The 16,614-nt window shown below is 70.4% G+C and overlaps 2 protein-coding genes across 5 annotated transcripts in view; both read left to right on the forward strand.

Moving 5' to 3' along the window:
• Window positions 1-25: 25 nt before the first annotated feature.
• LOC107503001 (receptor-type tyrosine-protein phosphatase V) lies at window positions 26-13,388 on the forward strand. 4 transcript variants are annotated; one of them, XM_036235523.1, is made up of 30 exons: window positions 26-42; window positions 1,431-1,498; window positions 1,730-1,769; window positions 1,888-2,157; window positions 2,303-2,572; window positions 2,752-3,015; window positions 3,414-3,686; window positions 3,989-4,252; window positions 4,423-5,238; window positions 5,509-5,649; window positions 5,752-5,962; window positions 6,425-6,492; window positions 7,314-7,440; window positions 7,530-7,580; window positions 8,097-8,229; window positions 8,367-8,457; window positions 8,538-8,614; window positions 9,304-9,438; window positions 9,986-10,108; window positions 10,661-10,821; window positions 10,897-11,032; window positions 11,311-11,378; window positions 11,464-11,620; window positions 11,695-11,770; window positions 11,856-11,935; window positions 12,040-12,168; window positions 12,275-12,385; window positions 12,467-12,627; window positions 12,911-13,046; window positions 13,240-13,388. In XM_036235523.1, the coding sequence occupies exons 2-30, from the start codon at window positions 1,442-1,444 to the stop codon at window positions 13,297-13,299; spliced, it is 4,686 nt and encodes a 1,561-aa protein (XP_036091416.1). In that variant the 5' UTR covers window positions 26-42; window positions 1,431-1,441; the 3' UTR covers window positions 13,300-13,388. The 4 variants fall into 4 exon arrangements, with proteins under 4 accessions (XP_036091416.1, XP_015986273.2, XP_015986276.2 ...); XM_016130787.2 differs by lacking the exon at window positions 26-42 and adding an exon at window positions 388-694 and having other exon boundaries at window positions 1,421-1,498; XM_016130790.2 differs by lacking the exon at window positions 26-42 and adding an exon at window positions 595-694.
• A 1,736-nt stretch (window positions 13,389-15,124) lies between these two features.
• Window positions 15,125-16,614, forward strand: part of LGR6 (leucine rich repeat containing G protein-coupled receptor 6) — a 40,589-nt gene continuing 39,099 nt past the window's right edge. Inside the window, exon 1 of the mRNA XM_016130753.2 lies at window positions 15,125-15,327. Coding sequence (XP_015986239.2) covers window positions 15,125-15,327 — 203 coding nt within the window. The remainder of the gene's footprint in view (window positions 15,328-16,614) is intronic.

Consider the following 16,614-nt stretch of genomic DNA (forward strand, 5'->3'; position numbering starts at 1 on the left):
CCAAGGTGCTTGGGAGGACCCCGGAAGTCCCCTTGGGAGAGGGTTTGTCTGTGGGAAGGTGCTGGGGAGGGACGTTGTTGCTGAACGGAGGGGCTTGGGCCGGGGAGGGTGGGTCCCACCTGTGAGACCCTCTCCACCCCCACCCCGAGCCCCTCGCGTCCCCAGCTGCCCCCACGCTGCGGAGACTCTGCTCGAGGCACCCCTGGGTGGGGGCTGGGGGCGGACAGGGGCAGGGCGCCTCGCCACCTCTTTCTAAAGGGCACACGTGTGCGTGTACAAACACACATGCGTGCACACGCACGCACGTGGCCTGGAAAATCTGATGAGTCTGCAGGGCTCCGTTTCCAGGCCCCGGTCCAGGGCTGGTGGGCGGCTCTGAGGTTTGGGCTGGGAGGGCGGGAGAGGGCAGCCGGCAGGGGTGGGGGTGCGGGGGCGGCTCCGGCTGAGTGGGGAGCGAGGCCGAGCTGGCCCCTGCGGCCCGACTCCCACAGACGCTGTCTGGTGGCCCGCATCGTACCTGCCGCTGACCGCGGCCCCCCCCCACCCCCGGAGCCGGCTTGGGTCAGAGCTCTCCCGGCCCAGAGCCGTTCCGCCCCGTCCCCCGCCCCCGCCCGGTTTCAACCACCCCCGTGTCACATGGAGGAGCATTCGGGGCGAGCAGCTGGGTCTCGGCTGGGGTGAACGAAGCCTCAAGGTCAGTGACTTCCATGCTCGGGGGTGGGGGCCTGCCCTGGCCTCGCTGTCTGCAGTCAGGCGGTGTTGGGGAGCAGGAGAGGGGTGGGTGTGGCCGATAGGGGGGCCACAGCCGCCCCGGGCTCGAGAGCCCCTCAGCCCCGTCTCAGGCTTCGGGGGGTTGGGGGCCGGACTTGCACGTCGGCTCGATGGTGGGACACCCCGCCTTCAGGCCCAGCTGCTCTGCTCACGCTGGGGACAGCGGGGTCCTCAGCTAGGCGGTGAGGGCCACCAGGGTCCCGAGGCCTGTCCACAGCTACATGCTTCTGTGTACAGGGCCACCTGGGCACACGCTCAGCTGGCCGACCAGGCGGCACACAGAGGGGGTGCGCCCTGACAGCTCTGTGTGCCCCCCGGGGGACAGACCCTTCCGGGCTGGGGGTGGGGAGCCGGCGGGGGCCTGCAAGGCCATCTCTCGGCCAGCTGCCAGCTCCTCCCGGAAGCTCTGGATGCACCGCCCCCCGCCTCCCCCAAGCTGAGTGCAGGAGGTGGGGTGGGGAGGCAGGGCAGGGGAGCCCTCCCGTCTGGGCCCTGGCCAGTCCCCTCGGCTCTCCCCTCACAGACCGAGGCTGCTGGGGTGGGCGGCAGGGTCTGGGGCTCCGAGGCCGCCCCTCGCTCTTGGTGGCAGGTGCCCCGCCCTTGCCCGCCTGCCTCCGGGGTCCGGCTCACCCCCGCTGCCTCCTGGCAGTCCTTTGCAGGTGCCGCGGGGATGAGGCCCCCAGTCCTGTGCGCTGCCCTGCTCTGGCTCCGGGGCTTCCTGGCCCAGGTGAGGTGGGCGCGGGGCCCGCGCGGGGCGTGGTGCCCACTCTCCAGGGTCCCCGCCCCTGCGTCCGGCTGGTCTGCGTGGGGCGAACCAGCCCCTGCTCCCCACCTCCCCAGCGGGCCTGGCTGCCTGGGGTGTGCCTGATGCCCCCTTGTCTGTCAGAGGTCGGCCTCTCTCCCGTGGGTGCCCCTCAGAGGCCTCTGTCCATCCTCCTCCCCTCCCCTCTCTCCACAGGAGGACTGCGGAGCAGGGCACCCAGACGGAGCCAGTGGAGGTGGGTGTCCTCGGAGGGCAGGAGAGGGCGCAGGCTGCTTCCCCTGACCAGACGGCCCTTGGCCCTGGCCTCGGGCAGAAGGGGTGCTGGGACTCTGACATGCTTCCCCATCCCCCAGGCCCACCTCTGACCGTGAATGTCAGCGGCCAGGGGGAGCCCGGGAGCCTGTCGCTGGACTGGACAGCCCCGGGGCCGGGCTGGTCCGGCCTCGTCCGCCTCACTCCGCTCGGCCCCCTGGGCTCCCCTGAAGGGCCGCAGCTGCAGGCCCTCACCAATGCGTCCAGCGTCGAGTTCCAAGGCCTGGAGCCCGGGAGTGCCCACCGCCTGGAAGTGACAGCCCTGCGGCCCTGTGGGCAGAACGCCACAGTCGTCCTCACTGCCCACGCCGGTGCGAGGCCGGCGGGCCCGGGGGCTGGCAGGGCGGGCGGCCAAGGACGCGGCCTCTCCAGGCGCCGGGCCTGCGTGCTGACCGCTGAGGGCCGTCGGGAACGCTGGCCTCTCGGCCCTGAGCCTGGCATCTCTCTCCGGTGCAGCCCCGGCGCCTGTCCGTGACCTGCGGCTCCGGAGCGCCGGCCACCCCTCCGGCCTGCAGGCCTCGTGGGGTGCCGGCCCCGGGCAGCAGGGCGGCCACCGCCTCCTCCTGTACCACTCGGAGTCGCAGACGCTGGCATGCAACACCTCCGTGCCCCCGGACGCCCGGTCCCACAACTTCAGCGGCCTCCTAGCGGGCAGCAAGTATGTTTTGGAAGTTGCCACCTGGGCTGGCCACCTCCAGGCGAAGACCAGCGTCCACCAGTGGACAGGTGAGGCAGGCACTTCACGAGGCCCCAGAGGGCAGCCAGTGTGGGGGTGCGGGGCGTGGTACGAACCTCCAGGACACCGTGTCCCAATGTGGCTGGGCTTCTGTCCCTGCTGCCGGCTAGGGCCAGGGTCCCGCTCCGGGACCCTTCTCCAGCCTGGCCTCGCGCTTTCCGCCCCGCAGAGCCCAGGCCTCCGGGTCAGCTGGTGCTGCGTGCCCTGGGCCCCAGCGCCCTGCAAGCCTCCTGGAACGGCTCCGAGGGGGCCGCCTGGCTCCGTCTTGTGCTCAGGGACCTCCTGGGTGGTGCCAACCGCACTGCAGCTGTCCGACGGGGGGTCTCCAGCCACACCTTCCATCACCTGTCCCCGGGCACGCCCTATGAGCTGACGCTCAGCGCTGCGGCTGGCCCACAACGGGCGGCCGGGCCCAAGGCCGCAGAGTGGACGCGTGAGTGCTCGGCATGCTTCTGAGCCGGCGCTGTCCTCGTGGGGCGAACTCACTAAACCTCAGGACTTTTATGGGGTTCGGCCTAACCTTTTGGGTTGTGCAGAAGGGCCACCTGCTCAGGGCGCCAGGGAAGGCCTCCTGGAGGAGGAGGCGGAGCACCGCGCGGTCCGAGTTGGGGGCGGAGGCCCTAAGGGCAGGGCGCAGGCCCCGGTGCCCGGGCGCTAAGACGGGCGTCACGAGCTCAAGGAGCCGAGGGGCTGTGGGGGAGGCTTAGCGGCAGGCCGGACCCCGTCGCCCTGCCCCGTGAGGCCCGGTCAGTGCCCTGGGAGGCTGCAGTGGGGAGGCGGGAGCGTGGGCACTGGGCAGGTCTTTCCTATCAGTTTCTTCCTGATCTGCAGTCCCTGCTCCTCCCTTGGACTTGAGCCTGAGCCCTGTCGGCCAGTCTCCAGCCCTGAGGGCTTCCTGGACGCCCCCACCGGGGGGCCGGGATGGCTTCCGGCTGCAGCTGTACCGCCTGAGGCCGCTGACCCTGGACAGCATGGGCACCCTGGCCTCCGAGGCTCGGAACTTCTCCTGGGCCTCGCTGCCCCCGGGCGCCGAGTTCCGGCTGCTGCTGGTCACCCTGCGGGGCCCGGACCAGAGCCGCAGCGCCAACGCCTCCGCCTGGACCCGTGAGTGCCATTCGCCGGCCCCCACGCCGGCCGCGGGGCCGCGCGTCCACCTCTTCGACATCGTTGGGCGGGCAGCGGGGAGGGCCGCGCCCCGCACCGCGCCCCCCTGGCCCGGCCCTCGTGGCCTGGTCTTCGCTGTGTACACGGCGGTGTTCAATGTCCTCAAGGACACTGGCCCCGCTGATGGCCTCGTTTCGCCTTAGTGTCCTCTCCAAAGACAGCGACGCTCTACGGTGCTGGGGTTGGAACGTGAATTTGGGGGGCCACATGGCTCAGCCCCAGGACCCCCCTTCTCCCTGCAGCCCCCATCGCCCCTCCTCTGGTAAACGTGACCAGCGAAGGCCCCACCTGGCTCCGCGCCTCCTGGGTCCACGCTCCTGGGGGCCGGGATGGCTACCAGGTGGCCCTGTACCGGGCCGGAGCGCCGGCAGGGGCCAGCGCCGTGGGCGCGGAGGTGGACAGCGCGAGCTTCTCGGCTCTGACCCCGGGCACGGAGTACGAGGTGGTGGTTGCGTCGCAGGCTGGGCCCCTGCACGCGGCGGCTGCCCCCGCCTCTGGCTGGACCTGTGAGTGGGGGCAGTGAAGGGCCAGGGAGGGGCCAGGGCCGCCTCTAGAGAGCGGGGCTCTGCCCTGACGGGCGCCGCGGCCCCTGTGCTCCCGCGTCCCGCCCCGGGCCCTGCATGCGGTCGGAGCCTGTGGCCGCACTCGGGGCCCACCTGCTCCCTTCCCCCCACAGACCCGCTCGTGCCCAGTGAGCTGCTGGCGTCCATGCAGGCGGGCAGCGCCGTGATCAGCCTGGTGTGGGCCGACAGCCCCCTGGGGTGGGCAGCGTGCTGTGCCCAGCTCTCGGGGGCTGGACATCTCTCCTGGGAGCAGCCCCTGGTGCTGGGCCAAGCCCAGCTGGTCCTGAGGGGCCTCCCGCCGGGACGCAACCTCTCCCTGACCGTCTTGTGCCGGGCGGGGCCGCTGCGGGCGTCCACTCACCCCGTGGTGCTGCCCGTCGGTGCGTGGCTCTCGGGGGGAGGAAGATGCTCTGAGAGGCAGCCCCTGCCATCCTGCTCCGAGCCCCCGCCCTCCGAGGGGGCGCCCTGCCCCACCCCGCCCTGCTCCCCACGGCCCTCCAGGGGGTGGCTGCGGCCCTGGGGGCTGGAGCCCTCTTCGGCGTTCCCCAGGGCCCAGCCCCTCTGCACCTGCCCGCTCCGAGCCCTTGACCCCGGTGCCATGGTCCTGGGGCGCACGGACACCCACAGCCCAGGACTCCCCCCCGCAGAGCCCGGCCTCGTGCAGGACGTGCAGTGCCAGCCCGAGGCCACCCGCCTGGGCCTGACGTGGACGGTGCCCCCGGGGGACGTGGGCACCTGCGTGGTGGCGGCGGAGCAGCTGGCGCCGGGAGGGAGCGGCCAGCGGGTCTTCCAGGCCAGCACGGCCGGGGGGGCCCTCCTGCTGCCCGGCCTGCTGCCCGCCACGCCCTACCGCCTCAGCCTCCGCGTGCTGGGCAGCAACGGCCTGTGGAGCCGGACGGTCACGCTGGTGTGCGCCACCTCTGCGGACGGTAGGCCCCCACGGCTGCCGGGCCCAGGCCCCTCCGTCCCCCCTCCACTGCCCACGGGGCTCCCCCTCCCCCGAGCCCCAAGCCGGCCCTTCCTCGGCCCCGACCCGGCTGCCACACTAGTTTGGAGCCTCGTGTCCTGGCTTCGGGCCCAGGATTGTCCACTTGTAGAGTTGTATCTGCAGCCACTGGTCGCCGGGCACGGTGAGACCCTGCCCTCAAAGACCGGCGGGGGGGCTGGGTGAGGACCTCGCTCTCTCCTCTCCGTCCCAGCCTGGCACCCCTCCGAGTTGGCCGCAGCCCCCCGGCTGGAGCCGGGGCCGCGGATGGGTGTGGTGCTCACGCGGGGCTTGTTTGGCGAGGACGACGGGCAGATCGGGTGGTACGGCGTCATCGCCAGCACCGACATGTCCCGTGAGTGCGGCCCGGGGGGCGCGGGCCGGGCGAGCCCGGAGGCTGGCGGGTGCGCGTGGCGGGAGCGCCCCCCCAGCCGCGCCCTCCCCGCTCCGCCCCCAGTGGCTCGGCCGCCCCGCGACGCCGTCAACCGCACGTGGCACGACCACCACTACGGGGGACACGACTCCTACCTGGCCACCCTGCTTCCCAGCCCCTTCCACCCGGGGCCCTGGGCCACGCCGGAGGCCTGGGCGGTGCCCGTGGGCACGGAGGACTGTGGCCAGGCCCGGGAGATATGTAACGGGCGGCTGAAGCCGGGCTCCCAGTATCGGTGAGCGGCTGGGCCGCGGGGGGCGGGGAGCCTCTCTGAGCTTTGTCTGTGGCCCTTGCCACGTGTTCAACCCATGACCTGGGCTGACTCCAAAGAGAGGGCGTGTGCGGGCCCATGAGTGTCCATCGCGTTATTCCGACTGGGCTCCCTGGTGGGCAAGGCAAAAAGGGGAACACCCGTCTGTTAACATGGTTCTCCCCTCCAGAAGGGGAGCGGGGAAGGGTTCTGTTTCCGCTTGCAGGGCACTGCCCAGGACATTGGGGCGCCTATTTCCAGGGCTCCCTGCTCTCGGCACAGGGCAGAGACCGTGGGAGAGCGGCTGAGCGTGGCCGGCTCTCGACTTCCGGGGGGCTCGGCGCCTCTAAAGAGGCGAGGGGCCGTCGCTGTGTGCCTGTCTGTCACTCGCGGCGCTCTGCCCTCCTCGCCCGCCCTCCCCGCAGAAGGCCCGGCTTCTCTGCCCAGGTTCAGCGTTGTGGCCTTTACCAGACTCGGCGCACCCGAGACCACCCTCTCCTTCTCAGCCTTCTCAGGTAGGCTGGGCTCCTGGCGAGGGCCCCCTTCTGGAGGTCACCCCCACCCAGCAGCACGAGGACTGGGCACAGGCTGCAGGGAGAATGTGCCCGCCTGGCAGAGCGGGAGACCAGCGACCAGGAGCCGCGGGCGCAGACGCGGCCTGGGAGGCCCGAGCAGCAGGGTGGGGGCGGAGGCACCAGGGGCACCAGGGGCACCAGGGGCACGTGTGCCTGCGGTCACGGCCCCGCCCACACCGCCCCTGAGGCCCTAGCACAGCATCGGCCAGCGGAAGCAGGAGGCGAGCCGCACGCGCGAGCCACACGCAGGATTCGAATGTCCTGGGAGCTACATTAATCATATGGAAACGAACCAGTAAAATTAATCTCAGGAACATTCCGTTTAAACCAAGAATTCGAAAATATCGTATCAACTCGTGATCAGTTTTCAGAAATTACGAATGAGGTCTTTGACATTTCTTTTTGTTAAGTCTTTAAAATCCGTGTCTATGCGAGTGGCCACCTTCGCCCCGGCCGGTGGCCACGTGCGGCCGGTTGACCAGTATGGTCCGAGTCCAGGCGTCCACCGCTTTTTCTTCCCCGAGGGTCTCAGGGAGGGAAGCGTGTCTTTGGGGCATGCTCAGGGGCAGGGGAGCTGGGCGTCCTCACTGCCCGTGCGCGATGGCCCCCTGCCAGCCACCGCCGGCCTGTCTGGCAGCCAGGGCTTCTGGTCGGGAGTCGTCGCTGTCGCCTTCACCAAGAGGGACTCAAGTCCAGGAGTGGTGGGCCCGTCACTGCAGGAGAGTGACCGCCACGGCCCACCCCTCCCTTGCCCTCCACAGAGCCCAGGACCTACGTGTCGCCAGGGGCGGTGCCTCTGCCGGTGGCGGTGGGCGCCGTGGCGGGCTGTGTCCTCGCCGCCTGTGCCGTGCTGGGCCTGCTGCGCTGGAGGCGGGCGAGGGGCCAGAGGTGAGTGGGGGGGGGGCCTGAGCCCGGGGGCGGGGCGCCATCCTCCCCAGCGGCTGCTCGGTCCCCTCCCACGGCCCTCCCCGCCGCAGGAGGACAGAGAAGAATCGATTCTCCCCAGAGAGGACGGTTCACAGCCTGCGGTGAGCACCTTTCCCTGCACCCGCCTCCTGGACGGGGTGGCGGGCAGCGCGGGCCCGCCTTGCACGGTCCCCCCGACAGCCGGTTGTCACGGGCTGCCTCCGAGACAGGGCCGCCAGCCTCTGCCAGCTCTTCTGCTTCCTCCGCTGCCGCCAGGCCTCTGTCACACAGCTCCGGGACAGCCCCCACTCCCCGCCCCTCAGCCCACGCGGCCCCTCCCAGCTCGCCTCCTCCAGCCCCTCCTTCTCCCTGACAACCTCTGGCCCGTCAGGCTGGTCTCTTCCTTCCCTCCTTCCTCCCTCCCTCTGCCACCATGCTAGGTCAGGACGTCCACCGGCTCCCCTCAGGCTGACTCCATGCCACCCCCCGCCCTCACCCTCACGCGGTGGTCCCGTCCGCCCCGCCCTCCTCCCTGTCCCCTTGTCCTCGGGCTGGGCCGAGGCCTGCGTTTCCGCAGCTCGCAGGTGAGCAGCGTGCGCTGCCAGAATGGGGGTCCGCACGCCATCCCCTCCTCGCAGGCCTCTGCAACCCAGGCGGCGCCCCCACTCTGACCCCAGGCGGACGCACCGGCCGATCCCGAGCCACAGCTTCCGGCAGAGCTTTGAGGCCAAGAGTGCCCACGCGCAGCAGGCCTTCTTTCAGGAGTTCGAGGTGAGGCCCGCCGCCCCCTGCTCAGAGCAGGTGGGCCCCAGGGCCCCTGGGCTGGGCCTGCCCCGAAGGTCTGGGGAGCCCTCCCCACTCGGGGAGGCGGGGGCCGCGTTGACGAGCAGGCCTGCCCCGTCTCACAGGAGCTGAAGGAGGTGGGCAAGGAGCAGCCCCGACTGGAGGCCGAGCACCCCGCCAACGCCTCCAAGAACCGCTACCCGCACGTGCTGCCCTGTGAGCGGGCGGCGGCCAGCAGGGCTGGCGGGCGGCTGGGGGCAGCCATGCGTGCCGGCCCTGAGTGCTCCCCCCCACAGATGACCACTCCCGGGTCCGGCTGGCGCAGCTGCAGGGAGACCCCCACTCTGACTATGTCAACGCCAACTTCGTCCCCGTAAGGCCACCTGCGGGCTGCCCGGGGTGTCCGCTCGGGCCGTGGGCTGGTGGGCGGGACGACCGGCTTCTGTTTCTCTAGGCCAACCCAGCAGGTGTTTATTGAGGGCCTACTGTGTGCTCGTGCACATCCGCCACACAGTGTGACGAGTGCTGTAATCGGGAACAAGTGTGATGCTGAGGGAACATGGAAGGAGGAATTTAGCTTATCTGAGCAATCAAGGGGGCTTCCTAGAGGAGGGGACATTCGATCTCTTGTGGGATGAGTAGAGTTGACTGATGGACAGCAGGGCGGTGTGGGCAGCGGGGCTGTGGGTGGTGAGCACGAGAAGGGGCTGGGTGCAGGGCTGGCTGCGGGCCGAGGGCTCGGCTTTTACTCAGGGGCCGTGAGGACCGTGGGCCAGTGCCGAGCATGGGAGGCACACAGAGCCGGGTTGGGGGAGGGGCTGGGGAAGAGGGTGGGCTCGGAGGCACGTCGTGTCTTGTTATTTTCCTGGTCGTCCTCGCCCCTTCCGGGTGGGCTGGGTGGCGGTGTCTCTGAGCCCCCCACCCTGTGCGAGTTCGGGGGGCACACCTGCGCTCACGCGCTTCCCAAGTGTCCTTGCTCCTGGGGATCAGAGGTGGGCTGTTTGCTGCCGTGTGCTTGGTGGGGCCTGGGGGACCAGGGTGTCCCTGCCCTCCGCCCCGCAGGGCTACGCCCACCCCCAGGAGTTCATCGCCACCCAGGGGCCCCTCAAGAAAACCCTGGGGGACTTCTGGCGGCTGGTGTGGGAGCAGCAGGTGCGCGTCATCGTCATGCTGACCGTGGGCATGGAGAACGGGCGGGTGAGCATGCCGGCGCTTTCCGGGGCGGCCGCCAGGTGGCGCACGTCCTCCTCGAGGGGGAGGCCGGGGATCAGGCCTGAGTGAAGCCAGCCAGGCCCGGAGGTGGGGGTGGGGGGCCGGGTTGGGGGAGAACAAGGTCCTCAAGGTCGCAGGGTGTCGTGACTGCTTACTCTGGCTGTAGGCAGAGAAGGGGTTAGGAGACAGATGTGGGTGGGTGGCCCAGGGCGGCACCAGAGAAGGCGCATTGCGCCCCCTTTTCCTTCAAGAAGCCTGGTGGAGCCTCCTCTGTGCCTGCTCAACGCCAGAGAGCGTGGCCGAGCGTCCCCCGGCCGGGCCGTGAGCCCGGGCCACATGGAGCCCAGCAGCCCTCGGGTCTTATGAGAAGACTGGGGGGAGGGTGCTCGAGTCTGGCCAGGAAACAGTGGCTTCTGGACGCAGCGGCCTTGGAGCCGGGCCAGTACAGAGCGGAATTCCAGCAGGAGGCAGAGACGGGCAGGAGGGCCGGGCGGGCAGGGTGGCCCCCTCCATGTCCACCGTCTGGCCCTAGGTGCTGTGTGAGCATTACTGGCCGGCCGACGCCACCCCCGTCACTTATGGTCACATCACTGTCCACCTCCTGGCCGAGGAGCCCGAGGACGAGTGGACGCAGCGGGAGTTCCAGCTGCAGCACGTGCGCTCAGGGGGGGCTGGCCGGGGGCCCAGGGTGGGGGGGCATCTGAGCCGAGGTCCTCGGGGAGGCGGCCTCACCTCCTGGGTCCCCTGGAGGACTGCAAGCCTCGGCCGCTGTGCAGGGATGCGGGTGGTTAGGGAAGGGGTTGGGAGGCACAGAGAAGGTGGAGGGTTTATCCAAAGTCACGCAGGGTCTAAGGTCAAGCCGTGTGAGAGGTGACCTTGCACTCAGTTCGACCCCCTGAGTCGCCCCAAGCCCCTTGGGCCCCATCAGCCTTCCCAGCCTGAGGCCTCCTGGGACAGAAAACGGGGGACCAGCGTCACCCCTCTGCCTGGGCCCCGTCTATAGGCAAAGACTACCCAGGAGCCTGGAGGCAGAGCCAGGAAGTTTCCAGAGGGAGGGGGAGGCAGAGCTGCCACTCCACTCTGAGGGGGGAGGCGTCATGCTCAGCCTCAGGATCCGGATTGGGAGCAGAAGGTCGGGGGGCTGCGCCAGGGCTCCCAGAGTTAGGAGGGCAGGAGAAGCAGCGGGCCCTCTGCCTGCACCCCTCAGACGGCCCAGCCCCAGCTGCGGAGGGTGAAGCAGCTGCAGTTCACCACCTGGGCGGACCACAGCGTCCCTGAGGGCCCCGGCTCCCTGCTGGCCTTCACGGACCTGGTGCGGGAGCAGGCGAGGGCCACCCAGGGCCCCGGGCCCATGCTGGTGCACTGCAGGTGAGGCCAGGACGGGGTGGGGGGCCCTGCCCGGGGGCGCGGGCACGCCGCTCAGCCCCCGGGCTGTCCCTGCAGTGCGGGCGTGGGCCGCACCGGCACCTTCGTGGCGCTGGTCCGGCTGCTGCAGCAGCTGGAGGAGGAGCAGGCGGTGGACGTGTTCAACGCCGTGTGCGCGCTGCGGCTGCAGCGGCCGCTCATGATCCAGACCCCGGTGAGCCGCGGCCGGGGCAGTGGCCGGGGCGGGGTTGGCGCCTCGGGTCGGCGGAGGCTCGTGGGGCACACAGAGGGCCCTGGGGAGGGCTGGGCGGTGTCGCTTCGCCTCTGGGCTCCCGTTCCTCTCCCTGCCGAGGGGGCGGCCCTGCCAGCTTCGGCACCGTGGGAAACACAGGGACGCGGCCGCCTGGCTCCTTCCCGCCCCCCCCCCCCCCCCCCCGCTCTGTCCCCCGGCTTTCCGGGCCACGCCCCCCGAGCCGTGCTGTCTCGCCCCAGAGCCAGTACGTGTTCCTGCACAGCTGCCTCCTGAGCAGGATTCTGGAAGGGCCCCCGGCCAGCCCCCGGTGAGTCGGCCCCCGGGCCCTCGTCAGGGTGGGGTACGGTTTTCCGTCCCCACCGACGACGGCGCTGACCGCTGTCCACGGGCAGGGTGGAGGGGACCGGAAGTGGCAGCTGGAGAACCCTCAGCGCCCCCTCGCCGGTCCGCCGGGGCCCCAGGCCCCAGCCCGTCGCCGTGGCCGACTTTGCACAGGCGTGTGCCGAGAGGGCAGCGAATGCCAACGCCGGCTTCCTGGAGGAGTACCAGGTGCGCCTCGCGGCTGGGCAGCCGGGAGGGCGGCCAGTCCCACCCCCCTCACTGCCCGCCCCTCCCCCACCCAGCTCCTGCTCCAGGCCATCCCCGCGGCTGGCTCGGTGCCGCCCCCTCCTGGCTGCAAGCAGGACAGCACGGCCTCCTGTGAGTGCTGGGCTGCGGGGGGTGGGTGGCCCTGTGGCCTAGCCCGGACCTCTGGCCTCCTCACCTTCCCATCGTCCTCCCTCAGATGACCGCTCTACAGCGTGGCTTTCTCTGGAGGACGAGGGGAGCCCCCCTGACGAGATGCCCGAAGCCTGGCTCTTCCCGGTGAGACGGCCCCGTGGCTTGCTGCCCACCGTTTGTGCTGCTGGCCCCGGGGCTGGGTGAGCAGGGTGGCTCAGTGTCCAGGGCCAAAGCGCTGTGCTCTGCAGGGTGGGCCTTCGGGCCATGACCACGTGGTGCTGATGGGCCCCGCCCGGCCCCAGGAGCTCTGGCAGCTGGTGTGTGAGCACCAGGCCCAGGTGCTGGTCTCCCTGTGCCCCCCGGACTCCCAGGACGAGGTGAGGAAGCCTCAGATGGGGGGGGGCGCGTCTGTGCTTCGGCCAGCCAGGCTGGGCAGAGAGCCGGGGGAGCTGCCTGAGCAGCCCTGACCCGGTCTGGCCACAGGACCTCTGGCCCACGGAGCAGCAGCCCGTTGTCATGGGCACGGTGACAGTGCATTGGGAGGCCGAGAGCAGCACGGCGGGCTGGCCCTGTACCCTGCTCAGGGTCACACAGGTGGGTGGAGGCCACAGGCCGTGGGACGTGCGGGGAAGGGTCCGCGTCTGCTCTGGCTGTGATGCTCTGCTCTGTCCCCAGGGGGACAGCGGGAAGGAGAGGCGGGTGCACCGACTGCAGTTCCCGAGCCGGGAGCTGGGGCCCGAGCTGCCCGCCTCCGCCCTGCTGCCGTTCCTGGCTGCCATGGGCCGGAGCTGCTCCCGCGGCTCGGGGAAGCCAGGCACAGTGCTCAGCCACTCCAGGTGCGGTCGGAGGGAGCCCTGGGGGCGGGTGAGGCCTCTCTGGAAGGGTGTCACCTCCCCAAGCCTGCACGGGGCTGGGTCAGGGCAGCCCCTGGCACCCCGTCCCCTCCCGACTCTACCCTGACACCTCCCAGGCCTGTGACACCTTTCAGGGACTTAGCTCTCTCAGCCTGGGCCCAGGCCAGCTGGCTCACCAAGTGCCCTGCAGCACCCCCAGCCTCGGGCTGGGTGGGTTTTCCCACATCCCCTCGCCCCCACCCATGCAACTCTGGGTCATTTGCAGCAAGGGTGCGGCCCAGTTGGGCACCTTCCTGGCCATAGATCAGCTGCTGCAGCAGGCAGGGGCTGAGCGCACCGTGGACATCTTCAACGTGGCCCTGCAGCAGTCACAGGCCTGTGGCCTTATGACGCCGACGCTGGTGAGGCCACCAGGGGCTGGGCGGTGGGGACGCGGAGACGCGGAGAAGGTTCTGCGCTGGCCGCAGGCGGCCACCAGGTGGCGCTGTGGACCACAGTGTGCTCAGCAGTTGGGGGGGGGGGAGGGCGGGGGAGGCGCAAGGAGCCTGTGGCGTCAGACCACGTGGGTGACGCTCTGGGCCTATCTGCCCGCAGGAGCAGTACATCCACCTCTACCAGTGTCTGAACAGCGTGCTGGCCGACGGGCTGCCCTGAGTGGTCAGGAGGCCTGTGTCCCCGGGCAGCGCCGGTCCCCTGCACGACGGAGGGCCGCGTCCGGGAATAAAGGGTGTGGTCGAGCCGGAGGCTGAGTGTGCTCTGTTATCCTCTGCGGAGAAAGGACTCGACCTCAAAGACCGTGGGACATAGGGCCCAGCTGGGCGTGGTGGCCATCTGAACAGGGCCTGGTCGGGCCAGTGGGGGGGGGGGTTGTCTGGCTTTCCCTGGGGCAGCCCCAACCCCCAATCCTTGGGTCCCCAGACTCCCCCCCGCCCCCCAGCCCTCCATGTGGTGAGACAAAGCTGCTCTCTGCTCCCTGTCCTGGGCCATCCTGGCCTTCTGCATCGGCCACACCCCCAGGGCACTTCGCCCCATGCAGGTGATGGGCTCCCCCCAAAGGCTGCTCCTCCTCCCCGCCCCCCCCCACCGGAGGCAGGTAGGACAGAAAGCAGCTGGTGGCTCCTGTCTGCCTCCCTGATCAGACGGCGCAGCTCCGGGTGGCCCCTGGAGCTGGACGCTGGACGCTGCCTGTCCCTGGTGGAGGGCCCAGGGCGACATAGAGAGCCTGGCCGAATCCGAGTGGGAGCCCTCAAAGGGACTGAGGCCTACGAATGGTTGTGGGGCAGAGCTGTGAGCTCCCGGCAAGGAGTCAGAGGTCTGGGAGGGGTCCTTCCAGAAAGAAGTGAGGCTGTGCCCCCCCATCCACCTGGGGCCGGAACGTCGAGTCCTCCCCGCCACCGTGTATAATGACCTGCAGCGGGCAGGCTGGACACTCAGCTCCGAGCACCCAAGCCCCCCACGAGCTGCTGAGGGGAGTTGCTCCCCTGTGCTGGAGCCGCCGAGCTGCGGGTCGGGGGAGGGAGGGTGAGGGATCTGGCTCAGTGCCAGGGGGACCAGAGGAAGCTAAAGGTCTGGACTAAGGAGACAACAGGGACTTGACTCCAGCCGTGGCCCCAGCGCTGGCCCCCCGGGGCCCTGCGGTTCCAGCCTCCAGGTGGCTGAGCTGCAGCTGCAGCTGTTGCCTCCAGGTGGCGCCAATCTGCCGCCTTCGGAGCCCTGGCAGCCGCCGACGGTCCCTCAGCCTGACTAGCGCGGAGGTCCAGGGAGCAGGGTCCAGGTGGTCCCGGGGCCGGAGGCGCGCTGAGCCACACTGGCCACGTTCGGGACAGAAGTGCGCACCCGTCTGTCCGGCGGCACGACGCAGCCGCTGCGGCTCGGGGCGCGTCACTGCCCTCCGCCCCCAGCTCAGCCGGCAGGGGAGCCCTGTCCAGCCACATCTCTCGGGACAGCCCCTCATTTCCTTCCCAATCCCAGGAGATGAATGACGAGGATGCGCCCTGAGTTCCAGCTCTGGGGCTGGCCCCCACCCAGCGAATGACCTCCCTCCGCGACCTGTTTCCTCGCGCGCTGGTGGAGGGGTGGGAGCCCAGGGTCACTCTTGAGGGGCCTCCAGAGGGGCACGTGACCCGTGGCCATCCCTGCAGGGGGACCTGGGACCCTGACCCGCAGGCTGCGCTCGCCGTCTGTGGGTGTCTCGCTGTTTTTTCGTTCCCGGATGAACTCCTGCCAGCTCCGAGGAAGGAGGGAAAGGGCCCGACCGCGGCGCGGAAGGTCCCCGTGACTCCTCCTCCGCCCGGTCTCCCTCCCTCGCCAAGCCCAGCCCGTGAAACAGAGGAGGAACGCGCACTCGGCAATGCGCGCGCCGCTCTGGCTGCAGGGTCCCCGCGCTCTAGCTGCGCCCCCCACCCCCGCGGCGCAGCGCCCGCCCGCCGCCGACCCGCGAGCCCGCCGCCCGCCGCCAGGTGCCCGGCGGGCCGCCGCGATGCCCCGCGCGCCCGGGCTGCGCGCGCTGTGGCTGTGCGCCGCGCTCTGCGCCTCCGCGTGCGCCCCCCAGCCGGGCCCGGCGCCCGCCGCCTGCCCTGTCCCCTGCCGCTGCCAGGAAGACGGCGTCATGCTGTCGGCCGACTGCTCGGAGCTCGGGCTCTCCGCCGTGCCCGGGGACCTGGCCCCACTGACGGCTTACCTGTGAGTACTGGCTGCCTGTACGCCCCTCAGTCTGGGACACCTGCCCGGGGCACCCTGTAGTTTGGGCCTTCCGCAGGGCGCCCCTTTCTAGTGGACCGTGTGCTGGGGCAGGAGGGGAGTCGGGCTGACCGTCAGACGAGCAGAGGCCCCTTCCCTGCCGGCCCGTCCTGGGGGTCCACCTGGGAGCTCAGGCCTGGGGAGAGCTGGGGCGACCGGCCCTGAGCACGGGGCGTGGCAGCCCCTTCTCTCGGGAGGGCAGCTGGAGGAAGAGGAGAGAATGGCGGTGGAGGAGAGGGGAAGGGGCTTCAGCAGGTGGACAGGTGGTTGGTCTGTGCCTCCCCTGTGTCCAGGAGAGCTGAGGCTGAGGCTGGGTGGCCTTGGCGGGGGTCCCAGAAGCACATCCTGGCCAGTGTGGGGTCCTGAACTGCTGTCGCTGCCCGACTGCCCTCCCAAGCCCGCTGCCCTTCGCTGGGACGTCTCTCCTCGCCCAGAGGGGCACAGGCTGGGGGGCCAGGGGACAGAGCGAAGGGAGAAAATCGTGTCCATATTCCGGAAGGGGCTGGCGGATCCTTTCTAGTCTGGGGGGTTAAGATGGGGGGCGTGCTGCCAGCCAAGTCTGGGGGCGGGGGTGAGGGAGCCGCCACAACTGGCAGAGAAGGGTGGCTCTGTCCCCCACGCCTGCTGCACCCAGGGCAGCCCCACCTTCAGCCATCCGATGTACTGAGTGAGGTGTGTGCCATCGTGTCATCTGAAGACCGGGTTCTGTGACCACAGAGAGTTTGGAAATTGGGGGCAGAAGAAAGGCCCCTCTCCTGTATTGGGGGGGGGGTGGCGGTGCCTTCCAGAGACTGACTGCTCCGACCTGCCTCCCAGCACCTGGCTTCCCAGGCCCACCCCTTTCTGGAAGGGCTTGGGGAAGGAGAGGTGCAGTGCCACCGTGTGAGCCCAAGCCGCCCGCCGTCCCTGTGGGTGGCCGATCTCCCCAACCGCCCCTTCACATTGCCCTGCTGCTGTGAAGGCTTCAGCGGAGGCGGGTGCTCCGAGCAGGCTGTGTCTGCCTCTCTCCCAAGATGCAGGTTGTGCCTCAGGGTGGGGGACAGGAGGGGACAGAGGTGACGTGGGGAACTCAGTGGCGGGCTCTGGGACGTGGCGAGCTGTGGATGGTGCAGGAAGGGGTCTGTGCTGGGGCCGGCGGGCCGGAGGGTGGCTCAGAGGAGCCGACCCTGTTCGCCTCTAGGAGAGCAGCCAGCCGCAGACCCACTGAGGCGGGTGACCAGGGGCCGTCGC

This window comes from Rousettus aegyptiacus, unplaced genomic scaffold (assembly GCF_014176215.1).
Source record: "Rousettus aegyptiacus isolate mRouAeg1 unplaced genomic scaffold, mRouAeg1.p scaffold_m13_p_18, whole genome shotgun sequence".
NCBI lineage: Eukaryota > Metazoa > Chordata > Mammalia > Chiroptera > Pteropodidae > Rousettus > Rousettus aegyptiacus.

What these genes read in the sequence shown, in the direction of transcription:
- LOC107503001 (XM_036235523.1), top strand. Translation starts at nt 1,442, where the DNA reads ATGAGGCCCCCAGTCCTGTGCGCTGCCCTGCTCTGGCTCCGGGGCTTC. An exon ending in GGGAGTTCCAGCTGCAGCAC is followed by an intron (nt 10,109 to 10,660) that starts GTGCGCTCAGGG and finishes TGCACCCCTCAG; the next exon opens with ACGGCCCAGCCCCAGCTGCG. An exon ending in ACAGTGCTCAGCCACTCCAG is followed by an intron (nt 12,628 to 12,910) that starts GTGCGGTCGGAG and finishes GGTCATTTGCAG; the next exon opens with CAAGGGTGCGGCCCAGTTGG.